Here is a 14,918-nt window from a genome sequence, read left to right as displayed (position 1 = left end):
ACCGCGGTTCCTGGTGTGTCCGCTGTGTCGTGCGTGTGATCATTGCTTGTACAGCCCTCTCGCAGTGTCCGGAGCAAGTATGGTGGGTCTGACACACCGGTGTCAATGTGTTCTTTTTTCCATTTCCAGGAGTGTAGAACCAAATGTTTTTCGGAAATTAAGAAATACTGCATCTATCTGTTTCCCTTGATCCAGAGCTGTCACACTCAGAAAGCATTGTGTGGCTCTGGGGCAAGTGTGCAGCCTGGCAAGAGAGATATATCACTTATGCCAGCACGATTGTCCCTGGTGTAGTTCATACACCATGTAAACTGCCATGAGTCATTTGTTTATTAAGGTGACTGAGGGATTTCATAATCAAAATAGCTGTTTTTCATTTTACCAACACATAACATCGAATGGTATTATTTTATCAGGAAACTCTAGCTGTGTGCATGACATCTTAATACTGCAGAAGAAAGCTGTTAGGGTAGTTAATAGTTCTTCACATAAGGCACATTGTAAACATTTGTTTTGAGGACAGAAAATTACAACTATAATAAACTTATAAACACAAATATTTATACAAAGAAGAAGTTGCCAGAAGCAGAACAGACAGAAAATGTACATTGTTATAATATGAAGCAGTAAATGCATTTATACTACATACCACACACTATCAAAAGCTGTAATACAAAACTTTAACGTCCATAACTACCCTGTGGCTTCTGTTAGATTACCAAGTATATTGCACAATGTGTGTGACAGTGTCTATTGCTGTAATGGAATAATGATAATAAATTTATGATTATTATTATTATTATTATTATTATTATTATATTTTCAGGATAAATTTCAGTCATCAGTTGCAAATAAATTTTATTATACTTTACCAGTGTCGACAAATTTTCGCCTTCAGAAGCCTCCAAAATTGGGGTATTATAAATCTTTAGACCTTGGCTTTGCATTTATGTGAAGTATAGTGTACATTTATGTGAAGTATATTACAGAACTATACTTATGTGAAGGAGATATTGACTGCCTGCTAAAGTAAGTAAGTTTCTGTAATATACTTTTTATTCTTCATGTAAATGTAGAGCCAGGATCTAAAGATTTATAAGATTCCTAATTTTGTGGTCTTCTGAAGATGACAAATTAATTTGTTGAAACCTTTAAAGCATAACAAAATTTATTTGCAAGTGATGACTGAAATTTATCCAAAAAAATAATATTACAGTTTCTGAAAATTACAGCCATGGATAAACTATTATTATTACTATTATCTATTCAGAATTGTCAATGGATAAAGGGCAACTCAGTTTTTGCAGTGGGAATTAAAGTATTAAGCTTGTTCCAGAATGTTTTCACTTGGTTTGAGGACCGTCTTCCATTATTTCTAAACGACCAGTCATTGGAAGTGACCTCTTCTATATACTGTTCAGCAGATTTCTTCTGCATATATCTGGTACTGTAACAGAAGGATACAGATAACATTAGTCTGTGTTGGAGAAATAACTCACTAGAATGATTTTTCTAGAAATAAAGATAACACAATTTAAGTTCTTAGAATTATGCAATTTTTCAATTTTCTGATACCAGTGTCATGCATAATGCAGTGAAAGAAAGCATAAAGTGTAGAATAATGCATTGGTAGATAGCTACGATCACTGTTGCAGGCCATTCATTTCTATAGTGATCAGCAATGTTTCAACTGCTATACTTTCTTTATTCATTCCTGTTTCACCTACTCATCTTTTTAGGCAACTTATTTATTTCAATATAAAGATATTTGTATCACCACTATTACATTTTAGGAGTCCAATTTTGTTACTATGCACTGTCAGTTTCCATTTTCATTGAAGATGCTTGGCTGTTTCATTATGTTACAATTCTAGACTATGTTTCAGTTCAGTTGTGATGACATTTTTAACAGTAGACACCAAGTGGATACTCTTATTGTAATATATAGGACAATTGTTACCTTTTTGAAAGATTATATTGATTTTATGAACCATTATTGTTAAAGGCCAAAACTAAAATATAGATTCTCTAATTTTCAAATATCACTATTTATCATATTGTTATGATTGCTTATGGACTCTGTATGTTTTGTGGCTGTGGCTGTATTGTGTATATTTGATCTATTACTGTAATTGTTTCACTAGATCCTCTCTCTTTGTGCACACAGAAATACTAATAATGTAGTGGGGTGTATGCCTCCTTCTTCTAAATGTGTGAATAAAAAAACAAATGCACAAGCAAGATTGTAGAAGGTCATTTCATTCCAGGACAAGCTCAAGTTTCAGGTAGGGTATAGGTATGATATTTGGCAGAAATCATATTGTTGTTGTAGATAAGAATACAAGGATATATGTCACAAAACAGACTCAAACTCTCACATCCAAATCTTGTGTCAAACGGCTGATGTCTTTGTGGCAATTGCAGTGTGAAGGGCAGTTGTTGTAAGATTCAACAGAGCATGTAACAAATGACACAAATGGACAACCATTGTAATCAAAGGATTGTGTTTCTATGATTAGAGTTTGTTGAATCCATGTTAGCGTGGATGACAGATCTCTAATCAGATGAAATCATTTTCCATGTTCCACTACACCTTCATTATTGGGTTCCTTGAGCAGAATCTTCAGAATGTAAAGGTTAGAAACTGTAAGTAAAATATCAGACATACTTGTTGTAGATTAGATAAACCTTAATACATGAAAATCAAAATCCACCATGAAAAGGGAAACTGGAAAGAGTGACTGAGAGATAGTATTGTCAGAAAAATCAGAGCCATAATCACAGATGCTATACAGTAGGAGGCTCCTCATTATTCAAACTTCCCGTGACAAGTCAGTGACACATGGAATTAAAATGCAACCAATATCCACTATGCATGATGAGTGGGGTACTGCTGAGAGGGCCGGCTGCTGTGGCTGAGTGGTTCTAGGCACATCAGTCCGGAACCGCACTGCTGCTACGGTCGCATGTTCAAATCCTGCCTCAGGCATGGATGTGTGTGATGTCCTTAGGTTAGTTAGGTTTAAGTAGTTCTAAGTCTAGGGGACTGATGACCTCAGATGTTAAGTTCCATAGTGCTTAGAGCCATTTGAACCATTTGAACTGCTGAGAGGCCTTTGTGGCTGCATTAGCTACATGTAACCAATGTTTTCCACAATCTGGGCATGTAGCACCATTTGGTCACTCTTACCATTGGTGAGAGTCTCTATGGTGGTAAAGGTGTGTCTCTGTCTCCCAGCAGAGATTTTTGGAGAAAATACATTTCTGTTGACATCAAATGCATTCTCATGACACACAAGTGCTGTGGACATTAATTGGGAAGGGTGGAACTGCCTCCACTCATGAGACAATGTATTAGTGATAGTTACAGCAGCTGCATTCTCCATTGGGCAGACTTCAGGTCAGTGTGAGAAGCACTTTACTGCTGTCAAACATGATACATATCTTTTAGATAATGGTAGAGAAACAATGATGTCAGTGCAATTCAGTTCAGAGCATTGGTTCAATGGAAAGGAATTTTTAATTGAGGATGCAACCTGACATGACACTTCAGTGCTGGCACAAACTGATGAAGATTCTGCCATCTTCCACAACAATTCACCCTACAAATGCTTTTTTGACTTACATGTAGTGGTTCATCTTCCTAGACATAATGAAATCTCAAAAATAAATATGGCACCCTACTGAAACTATTGTTATGAACAGGGAATAGTGTGCATTGCCGTATGGGGTAGCTGTGCAGTCAAAGGTGTCTTACCACGGTTCGCGTGGCTACCCGCAATGGAGGTTCAAGTCCTCTCTCGAGCATGGGTGTGTGTGTGTGTGTGTGTGTGTGTGTGTGTGTGTGTGTGTGTGTGTATGTGTGTGTGTGTGTTGTCCTTAACCTAAGTTAGTTCAAGTTAGATTAAGTAGTGTGTACACCTAGGGACCGATGACCTTTGCAGTTTGGTCCCATAGGAACTTACCACAAATTTCCAAATTTTTACAGGGTGCATTCAGTGTTGAAATATTGCAATATGGCTCTATTTTGAGAGTGATGTTATAAGGTACAAGGAAATAGCCACATGATACCGATACAATATTCAACATATTACTAATTTATAAAGTTTCAAATTTGGAGTTGGTAATATATTTTACTGATGCATCACTCGCTGCATCATGACCATTACTCACCAAAATATCTTTAATGTCCAAAGCTTGAGTTCTAGTGATCAGTATAATTGAGTTTAGACTGCAGGGTACCAGGTTCGATACCTGTCCAGGATGAGGATTTTCTGTATTCAAGGACTGGGTGTTTGTGTTGTCCTAATCATTTCATTACATCTTCAGTGACATTCAAGTTACCGATATGGTGTCAAATAGAAAGACCTCTACCAGATGGCGAACAGCCTCAGACAGGATGTCCTGGCCAATAATGCCATACTATCATTTCATGTTTGTACTACCTTTAATTTCTTCAGTTTTAATGTTTCTGATGTATGCAAATATAATATTTCATAGTAATTCCATCATACTATTCTTTACTTTTGGAATAAATAGGTCATAACTGTGTTAATTGGTGGTGGTTTTTCTTTCCTACGTCTTCCTAAAATATGGACTGAAAAATTCAAACTTCTTAGAACAATGAAAGTTTTATGTGAAGGATTAAAAACAATATTTCATTGCTCATTATCTTGTATTCGCTATGCTGATTGCAGTTATGTGGCAAATTTCAATGAAAATAATTCATATAAAGAAATATACTTCAAAGCAAACAAATTTAAAACTTTGAGCTTTTCATTTTCAATGAAAACTTAATTTGAAAAACAGAAATTGCATTACTGTGTACATTTAAACTGAAACTATATTACACCAATATTTAAAGACAAAAAATACTATTGCTCCAGTATTGGTATTTGTCACGAATAATTATAATTTCTGTATATTATGATTTTAGCACAAGATCCCTAACCTAACCTTACAACATGTACACTGGTTAGTTTATGGTGTATACTTCACAGGAGATAATGTTATGAAGTACAAGTACATTGATGCACATAAACTTGAAAAATAAATTACATCTGGATATGAGACTTGAAAGTCTTCAAATCGATCATGGAATAAAATTTATAAAACCATAACTCCAGCCTGAGGCCATTTTATTTTGAGAGAATATGGAATAGTTGTAGGTAAACAACTAGAATTCTCTCAGATACAGATTTATTCACACTTGGCTTCTACACAGATACAAGTGCGGAGGCTAACTGCCGTTAGCGTCCAACATCCTGCCCAAAGCCCTCTCCTCAAAGATAGCACACTTACGCACAGAACAAATATCGATATTTATGGCGCCCTACACCACATAGCCCCCCCCCCCCACCCGCACAGTATGGAGTACGTCCCTGTGAATTGGGGGGGGGGGGGGGTGAGAAGTTAGGAAGGTAACGTACAGTTCTTCTGCGTCAGGCAGAAGCGGTCGACTGGTAGGAGACCGGGGGGTGAAACCCGGCACGTCGATGGTGAAGTCAGCAAGCGACGCCGGCGGCTGAAGACGGCAGGCGGAGAATCACCTTGCCAGAAGGCCTAACAAAGGCACGCAAATTGCCACACGCAGCACTTCTGCTCAACTTAAAGCGGCGCACCACATGAGATTCTGCACTTCCTCCCTCAACATTGTCACACGCGAGTACCATACACACCGTATCGCCATCTAGGACAACAGATAATTTATGTATGTCATCAGGGTGCACATGTGTTGTAAATTCTTGGATGGCACCTGTACGAGCAATGGTAGGGAGGCAGGGAGGTGTGGGAAAGCCATGGCAGGGGGAAGCATCTGCTAAGAGGGGAGTGGCAGGTGCACTGGACTGCGCAGGAGACAACCCCGGGCGATCAGCTGACAGATGAGGGAGCGTGACCGAAGGCAATGAGGAGCCAGCGTGGATTGAACGGCGTGACAAAGAGCTGTCACACGAAGATGGTAACACAATGGTAGAATCCGAGTAGTTGGCAGTTCGACTGCGAAGGCTGTGAGGAGTGAAGCCCCGAAAAGATTGGCCACTCGAATTAGACAAACACGGAGAAGGAGCAGTGCTCAGCAGAGAAGCACGCTGTGGAGAATCAATACCCGAATACATGGTGTGGGAAGATGGATGGCCGCTTGAAGCAGGAGTGGGAGAAATAGGGGCAGAATCAGGGAGGTTCATCTGAGGCTCAATGAAAGCTGGTTTCACTCGGTTGAGTGAGACCGTGGTTACAGAGTCTTTTATGAGGAGATCCATGTTATTCTCAGAGCGTTTGATGACCTTGTAAGGATCTGTGTAGGGCGACTGAAGCGGGGCTTTGACTGAGTTGTCTTTGAGAAACACGTACTCACAAGAGTCTAGCGTGCGTGGTACGTACACGCGCGGAGGTGTATGAGCAGCCGGAGGTGGCGGCTGAATTTTGCTGCAGTGCAAGCGCACCTGCTCGAGAAGTGAAGGGAGTTCAGAGGGCCGTGGAAGTGGGGTCGGAGTGACTAATTCTCCAGGCAAAACCAGAGGTTGGCCATACACAAACTCGGCTACGGAACCCTTGAGGTCTTCCATGAAAGTTGCATGAAGGCCAAGAAGCACAAAGGGCAGTGCCTCTGTCCATAGTGAATCATGGCAATGCAGGGCAGACTTTAAGGTGCGATGCCATCGCTCGACAAGCCAATTGCTTTGGGAGTGGTATGCAGAAGTATGAATTTTGACAATACCATACATTTTACATAAGTCAGAGAAAACTGAAGACTCGAATTGTCGCCCCTGGTCAGTGGTGAGGTAAACAGGTGAGCCAAATCTAGAGATTCATGAATCTAAGAATGCTCGACTTACTGTCTCAGATGTAATGTTCGGAATAGGCACAGCCTCAGCCCACCGAGTCATCCTGTCAATAGCTGTAAACAAGTAACGGAAACCCTTGGAGGGGGGCAAAGGGCCTACGAGGTCGACATGAACATGGTGAAACCGGCCTGGCAGTTGGGCAAAACAGCCAAGGGGTGGAGAAGTGTGCCTGGAAACTTTGTTCTGTTGATGCACCATGCATACCCTTGCCCAAGACTAACAGTCACGGCGCATGTCTCTCCAGACAAACCGTTCAGCTACCAGACGGGTGGAAGCTTTGACACCGGGGTGTGCTAATGTGTGTAGTTTGTCAAAGACCTGGTTTGAAGGGGCTTAGGAATGAATGGCTGCAACATACCAGTCGATTCATCACACCAACTAAGTCAGATATGCCAGGGAAAGTAGAGCGTACTGGTTGGAGAGAGGAGCTGTGGTCTGAAATTAACTGCATGGTATCGGGGTCTGCCGATTGCAACCGAGGTACGTCCATTAAGTCAATTAAGGTTGTGACAGCACCAACACATGAGAGAAAATCAGCGACCACATTGTCCGCTCCTCGGATTTAGCGAATGTCATTTGTAAATTGCAAGATGTAATCGATGTGACGAAAGTGTCGTGTCGGCGGATCAGCCGCAGGATTTTTTATGGCAGGAACCAACGGCTTGTGATCAGTGAGCACATAGAAATCTCGTCCCTCAACATCAGTTCTGAAGTGCCTTATGGCCTTGTAAATGCAAGTAATTCTCTGTTGAATGCTGAGTATTTCTTCTGCGCGTTGTTTAGCTTTTTTGAGAAAAACTGCAGGGGGGTCGTAACATCATTGTATGTCTGACTCAGTACTGCGCCAATAGCATTGTCACTAGCGTCAGTAGTGATAAACATTGTGGTGTCCGCCTGTGGGTGAGCAATAGTGACAGCAGAGGCCAACAGCTGTTTGAGTTCGTTTAATGCCTTGTCCACGTCTGGTGTCCATGGTACCTGGTGGGTGCCAGAAGTTTGTGGGCCAGCGAGAGCATTTGTGAGAGGATCCTGCACCGCAGAAGTGGCTGGCAAATGTTTCCGGTAATAATTAACTGTTCCGATGAACCTGCTTAATTTCCTATAGGTCTGAGGGCGTAGCATCTCAAGAACAGGCTTGATCTTGTCCTGTGGTGGTGTCAGACCGTCCGATGACACAACATAACTTAGGAATGTGACGGATGACTGGTGCAATTGAGTCTTTTTATTGTTCAGTTCAATACCAGCGGCTGCTAAAATATCTGTCACGACTTGAATATGCTCCTCACTCTGTTCCAAAGTAGAAGCAAAAACCAATATGTTGTCCATGTATACGAAACAAAAGTCTAGATGGGATAAAGTTTGATTGATGAAACGCTGCCACGTTTGGGGGGCGTTTTTCAACCCAAACGGCATAAATTTGTATTGGAACAGCCTGAAGGGAGTGGTTATGGCAGTATTTTCAATATCCTCCGGAGCCATAGGAATCTGATGGAATGTGTGCTTACAGTCCAAAACAGAGAAGTACTTTGCACCTGCGAGTGCATGATTGAAGTCTGCAATGTGTGGGGCCGGATATTTATCAATGATGGTGCGGGCATTTAAACGCCTATAGTCTCCGACCATACGCCAAGTACCATCTTTCTTTTGGTCAAACAGGATAGGACTAGCCCAGCAACCGGAAGAAGGTTCAATTATTCCCTTTTGTAACAGATCGTCCAATTGTTCTTTTGCAATTTTCATAAATTCCGGCTTGAGGCGGCATGGGCGTTGCGATATGGGCGGCCCATGGGTTAGACGTAACCGATGAACTGTGCCCTTAGTGACTACTGCAATACGTGGCACGGCACGACAGTCAGATGTCTGTGAAGCGGAGCAGGCAGTGGCGGACGGGCCAAGCTGTGGCGCTGAGGGCACGGAAGCACAGGTGTGCCACCCGCTCGTAGACTGCGTAAAGGCCGCACACGTGTTAAGATGGGTGAGGTTGGTACACTGGTTCTTGGTAGTGGGCCGTGCCGCTACGAGCGCTGTAGGCACGAGTGGGCGTGGCCAAACAGCAGATGGCCGTAGTTCATTGCCACGAGCTTGGCAAGTTAATTGTCCATTAGGAACGCAAGGAGCATGAGCACTCGGGCATACACTATCATTACAAAAGGGGGTGCTGACACAGTTTATAGAGTTCACAACATTGCCATTAACGTGTGCGGGCACGGGAACACCAGATTGGCATGGACTGACCTTGTCTGTAGCCGACGAGTCATCTGCTTGTAGTGATGCAAGGCGTTGTTGTGCGGAGGCCAACTCGTGGTGTATGTCGCGGAGATGCAGCAGCATGTCCGTACGTTCCATCCGCAACTTCAAAGACTTGGCGCACTCCACTAGCCACTTGTTTGTCCAAGATTGCAGCTCCAAGGATAGGTTTACACATTTCTTAGCACAGCACACATGTTGGTGTTAGCCGAACTGTCACTCGGCGAAGCGAAAGGAATATGTTTAATCAATTCCAAGAATAGGTTCTTCACTTGTTGACACTAGAAACGTCCACTCCAGCTTGCACTTGGGCGAAAGTTTCACTGTAAACAAAGTGGAACCCGAACACTGTAGGGTAGACAAGTTCACTGCATGAAGTACTGTTTTGTGTGGTTGCACTTCATTGGTTGCTAGGCGAACCGGCAGCAAAGAGACGTCTGCGCCAGTGTCTACCAGAAAACATACACCTGATCGTAAATCGCGAACATAGACTCGACTACACTTACTGTTATTGTCCGAAACGGAGTGCAACGTGGGATGGTGCCTGTTGTTTACATCGCAGGAGGTAGCACCGGAGCCTACCTGGAGTTGGAGTTTGAGTAAGAACACGGTGACTGGCATTTGCGAGCTTGCTCCCCGAATCTTGCGTGGAAGAAACAGTAAGATTGGGCGGGCCTGTGCTCCTGTGGGTAGTTGCTAGGTGATGGAGTGTGTGCCACAGAGTCTTCCACAGAGGTCGATGCACTGTCGTTGCAGGGAGTTGAAGGTGCAGGCAGGGCGGCTTGTTATTAGCAGCACCAGACAAGGGCGTGGCGTCAGAAAGCGTCTTAGTGTGGTCACGTCCAGAATGCAGTGCACGGAGCTCACGTTGCCTGGCGGAGTATGCTCTGTCGACGGCGCGTAAACGTTCATTTACTGGCCTATCTTCATACGCAGAGATTGCAGTCTGGACAGGCAAAGGCAGCTTTTCAGTCCAGATTTCTGCGAGCGTGTCATCAGGCATAACTTGCTCATCGACGAGAAGACGGATGCAACGCCACAGCTGGGACGGAGACCTGTCGCCGAGATGCTCTTCGTAGATGAGCTGTCGCACATTTTCTCTCCTGGTTTTAGAGACGCGCTCCAGTATCGTCTGTTTCGCCACAGCATACTTCCCTGCTAGGGGGGGGGGGGGGGGGGTGCTTTGACCAGATCGTATTTAAATCGACGCGGTCGTGAAGATGGTTCATGAGGCAGGCAAAGTGTGCATCGTCATCCAAAGCACAGACATTGAATGTTTGCTCAACCAGGTTAAACCAGAACTCTGGGTGAGTGGGTTTGAAGTCTGGTAATTTCGGCAGATTCAGCACTGCAGTCAATGCGGAGGTGCCTATTACTTCTGACGGAAGTAGAGCATGCAGAAGATAGCGAGTCTGAATTATTGGCGTCCTGTAATGCGGAAATCGCGAAATTCACTTGACGCCGGGGGGGCGGCTGAGAAGCGACGGACGCTCGAACGGTGTGAGGATCGTAGTCAAAATGTGCATTCTCATTGACGTGGTAGCTCGGAGAGAAGCCACAAGTGCTTAAGTATGCCGGTGAATGTCCGTTATGCACACAGTATTCACTCGACCGTGAGTGGTGGGGCTGGTTGTAGATGTCGGAGTAATTACTGTCCAGCACAGAATTGTTGACTTGATTAGAAGCAACACAAGGATCCCACACACGTCCACTAGGATGCACACTCGGTGTGATATTTGCTGTTTGGCGAGCATTGAACACCTGTTGACTAGCCGGCGTGGAAGGATACACACGTGGCGGGAACTGACTCGAGTTTGAATTTACTACTGGATTTTCCAAAGTAGCAAAACCTCGCTCGACGCCACAAACTGTATTGAATTGTGCATTCGACACAGGAGTAGGAATGTTCTGACCAACATTCTGTGGAGAACACGTGGAAAGGTCTAGGCTAACAAAGCCAGAGTCCACGACCGTTAGCGGTTGGAAGAAACTGGCGGCACTCGATGAATTCCACTCCATGTTCTGGCTGAAGGATTCTGAAGATTCTTGTGGCATGTCCACTACGACGGCAGGAATGCTGGAGAGATGTTGTTGGAATCCGGGCAGCGGTGAATGCTGAAAGGCCATTGTCTGGAGCCGAACAAAGGCCCTTGTGATCGCGGAGAAACCCGACGCGGTAGGCGCGTAAATAACCTTCGGGCGGTAACTTGGACGCGTATTACACAAAAAATGGGGGCACCAGTGAGGGAATATGGAATAGTTGTAGGTAAGCGACTAGAATTCTCTCAGATATAGATTTATTCACACTTAGTTTCTACACAGATACAAGTCCAGAGGCTAACTGCCGTTAGCGTCCAACATACTGCCCAAAGCCCTCTCCTCAAAGATAGCACACTTACGCACAGAACAAATATCGATATTTATGGCGCTCTACACCACAATTTATTATTATTACCATTGATGGTGTCAACATGTTTGGGGAAACTGATGGGTGTGGACAATCATGTAGGCTAGATCTTTTGTTTTTATGATGGAATATGATGAATTCTTCTCGTGTTATCAGCTGAGTGGTGGTATTATTTTGTCACAAGTTTCGATAAGTTTTGTACCCATCATCTTCGCCAGAAGAAGCTGATAACCCGAGAAGAATTCATCACTGGAATATGCCAAGAAAGACTGCAATCGCATATATGATGGAATATGTTTTGGGATAATGTAAATAGTAAAATGGCGATGGCGTCTCTGGCACGGTGTGCCCTATCTTTGGGGACCTTTTTTCTTTGGACTAGAGAGTCTGGTGAGAATTTTCTGGTCATGATATGTGAAACAGCCATAATTGTTGTGTGCACAACTGTTTAATAAGTGTATATTTCATACTGAAGTGAGTTATCTCTCGACTAATCTCCCTTTACAACCACAGCAGTGACCCTGACACTGTCAACGTCTTATCCAGCATTATTTGTCCTTTTTTTCATCATTCTCTCACATCACATGCCAGACTGCATTGTTTACGCCACAATGCATCTACCTGTGACTTTCGATACACGTGTGTAACGGGCCCTATTTGCTCTGCCGATTACAATCATGAGTGGACAAGTGTACCTCCTTTGAACTTGGTTAAAAGTGAACAGTTATTTATGACCGGCCATGCTGGCGACCACCTAACCATACCCAGTTCAACATGGCCACCACCTAGCATGGCAGCACAACAACAGCCACAATATCAACATGCCTGCCACCTAACCACAACATTGAGGATGTTCCAGTTAAAGAAATTGCGGTCTATCCTTCATGTACATCTTTACCTTCAGGATGGCTTGGCACACCAGGAATGTAAATTTAACTATTTAACATTACAATGCATGGGGTAGCACACTCTCATTTACATAGTGTCGCATCATCACTCTCCCCCCCCCCCCCCCCCCCAAAATGCGCACACGGTTTCAGCAATGCCAGTCACCTGGACCGCGCCAGTTTTCACAACCGTCACACCATGGTTGCACCACGACCACCTTCTGCTCTCTTTCATAATGACGCTGGCCATTCCATCTGTGCTGGATCCTAGGTCCACCACCCCATGGCACTACCACGACTGCCCCCCCACCAGCCTTTGTAACGGCACTGGCCATTACACCCACACTGCATTGTTCATCAGGTTTGCTGGCTGGACACACCACGACAGCTTAAATGCCCACTGCCACCTCTGCTCCCTCCATATCATGTGCTGCATGCAGCCACCACCCCACTCACACCTCGGGCAACACACCGTTCACTGCTACCACACATTCAGCATCAGAGGCATCCTGCTCCACCTGCACAGATCTCCAGCTCCCGGTGTAGACTCAACATGTATTACCAGGCAGGTTCCCTAAGCTACCTGGATTGCAGAAAGACAATTCAATAACTTGGTTCGCCTTAGTGGACTGCTTACTGGACTTCCACAGCATTTCCGACGATGCCACTTGTTTTGTCTGCTTGGTGAGCCATCCCCACGCACAAACGGACCTCATCAGTGATTTCGTCCTCTCACTGCCTGCCTCGCACAAATATTCAATGGCCAAATGGCACCCCCCAGTGGAGGCTATCCATCACATTATACATGAGGGCATCTTAATGAGCGCACCTTTTTGCTACTTTGGCAGCATCTATATGCTTTAATTGATGACCACGCATTGCCTGATGCCGCTCTTTGGACATTGTGGATAGTCAAAATGCCTTCAGATCTGCAGCTTCATCTCCTGCCTCACATTGCTGACCCACTCGAGGTTCAATTACATATGGCGGATCAGGCTTATGCCGTCATTCATCACTGACACCACCTGTCATGAACGACATCTCCACCATCCTACTCAGTTGGCACACCTGCACCTCCAGTTCCACACCCAGCCAGCAGAGGTCGACGTGCTCACCTTGGCCCCTCATCTGCCCATCAGGAACTGTCATCTAACAGCTTACAGCATGTACTGCCAACAGGCTCCCAACAGCCGCCGGCCTCACCCAAGCAGCGGCATGATTGGGTACTGGCCCTGCCGCAGTGAGCCGCTACTCCTGCCCACACCATGCCAGCAGCTACACGGCCTACCCACTATGTTGGTTCCATGCTACTTATAGGAAGACGCTGCCCACAACAGCCGTGCACCCTGCGCCTACCAGAATGAGACTGGCAGGCACATTTAGGCACCATGTCCCGCCACATACCTTCACAGTTCCTATCTTCCGACGCTGCACCACCCGCTTCAGCCATGTGATGCCCAAATGAGACTGGCGGGCACATTTAGGCACCATGTCCCACCATATACATTCACAGTGCCTATCTTCCAACACTGCACCACCCGCTTCAGCCATATGATGCCTCTATGCCACAGATATCTCGACCGGCATCTGCTTTCCATTGACACTGGTGCCGATGTTAGCATCATCCTGGCCAAGCACACTCTCGATGTGCTATCCCCCAGTACTCTGGCCTTGATCGCCACCAACCGTTCTCTCCCATTGCGGTCCATGGCTCCATCAAGATGTCGCTTCACCTCTCATCATTTCACACCTTCCCTTGGACCTTCCACGTTGCCGTTGTGGATGAACCTATATCAGGTTGGATTTTCTATACTGTTACAAACTTTCATCAGACCTTCAGGCCGCTGTGCTCTGGCACATGTCTGGATCTACAGTTCTGTGCACACCCGAGTTCAACACCACTTCACTCTCCACCTCCTTGGCTGCACTTTCCACATGTGCTTCACTTGTCGAGCGCATAACCTCATGGTTCTCTGATCTTTCATACATGCGCTCCCAGATCGACACACTCTGCACCCAGAACAATGACTTATGTGCCCGCATTGCCTCTGCCCCCGCCGAATTACCACATGCATAGCGTACAATACACCGACTATCTGCAGCCTCGCAGCAAGGCAGCCCAGCACGCACCTACATCTACATCTACATCTACATAGATACTCTACAAATCACATTTAAGTGCCTGGCAGAGGTTTCATTGAACCACCTTCACAGTTCTCTATTATTCTATTCTATTCGTGGAAAGAATGAACACCTCTATCTTTCCGTATGAGCTCTGATTTCCCTTATTTTATCTTGGTGATCGTTCCTCCCTATGTAGGTCAGCGTCAACAAAATATTTTCGCATTTGGAGGAGAAAGTTGGTGATTGGAATTTTGTGAGAAGGTTCCGTCGCAATGAAAAACGCCTTTCTTTTAATGATGTCCAGCCCAAATCCTGTATCATTTCTGTGACACTCTCTCCCATATTTCACAATAATACAAAACGTGCAGCCTTTCTCTGAACTTTTTTGATGTACCCCATCAGTCCTAT

General features: G+C 44.7%; 1 protein-coding gene across 2 annotated transcripts in view; it reads right to left on the bottom strand.

Annotated features, from left to right (window-relative positions):
- Window positions 1-910: 910 nt before the first annotated feature.
- Window positions 911-14,918, bottom strand: part of LOC126416719 (uncharacterized) — a 112,263-nt gene continuing 98,255 nt past the window's right edge. For both annotated transcript variants that reach the window (XM_050084534.1, XM_050084542.1), the window contains one exon: window positions 911-1,447. In XM_050084534.1, coding sequence (XP_049940491.1) covers window positions 1,276-1,447 — 172 coding nt within the window. In that variant the 3' untranslated portion in view covers window positions 911-1,275. The remainder of the gene's footprint in view (window positions 1,448-14,918) is intronic.

The sequence above is a fragment of the Schistocerca serialis genome, chromosome 1 (assembly GCF_023864345.2).
Source record: "Schistocerca serialis cubense isolate TAMUIC-IGC-003099 chromosome 1, iqSchSeri2.2, whole genome shotgun sequence".
Classification (NCBI taxonomy): Eukaryota; Metazoa; Arthropoda; class Insecta; order Orthoptera; family Acrididae; genus Schistocerca; species Schistocerca serialis.
The sequence above is the reverse complement of the archived record's forward strand: the minus strand, read 5'-3'. Positions and strand labels throughout refer to the sequence as shown.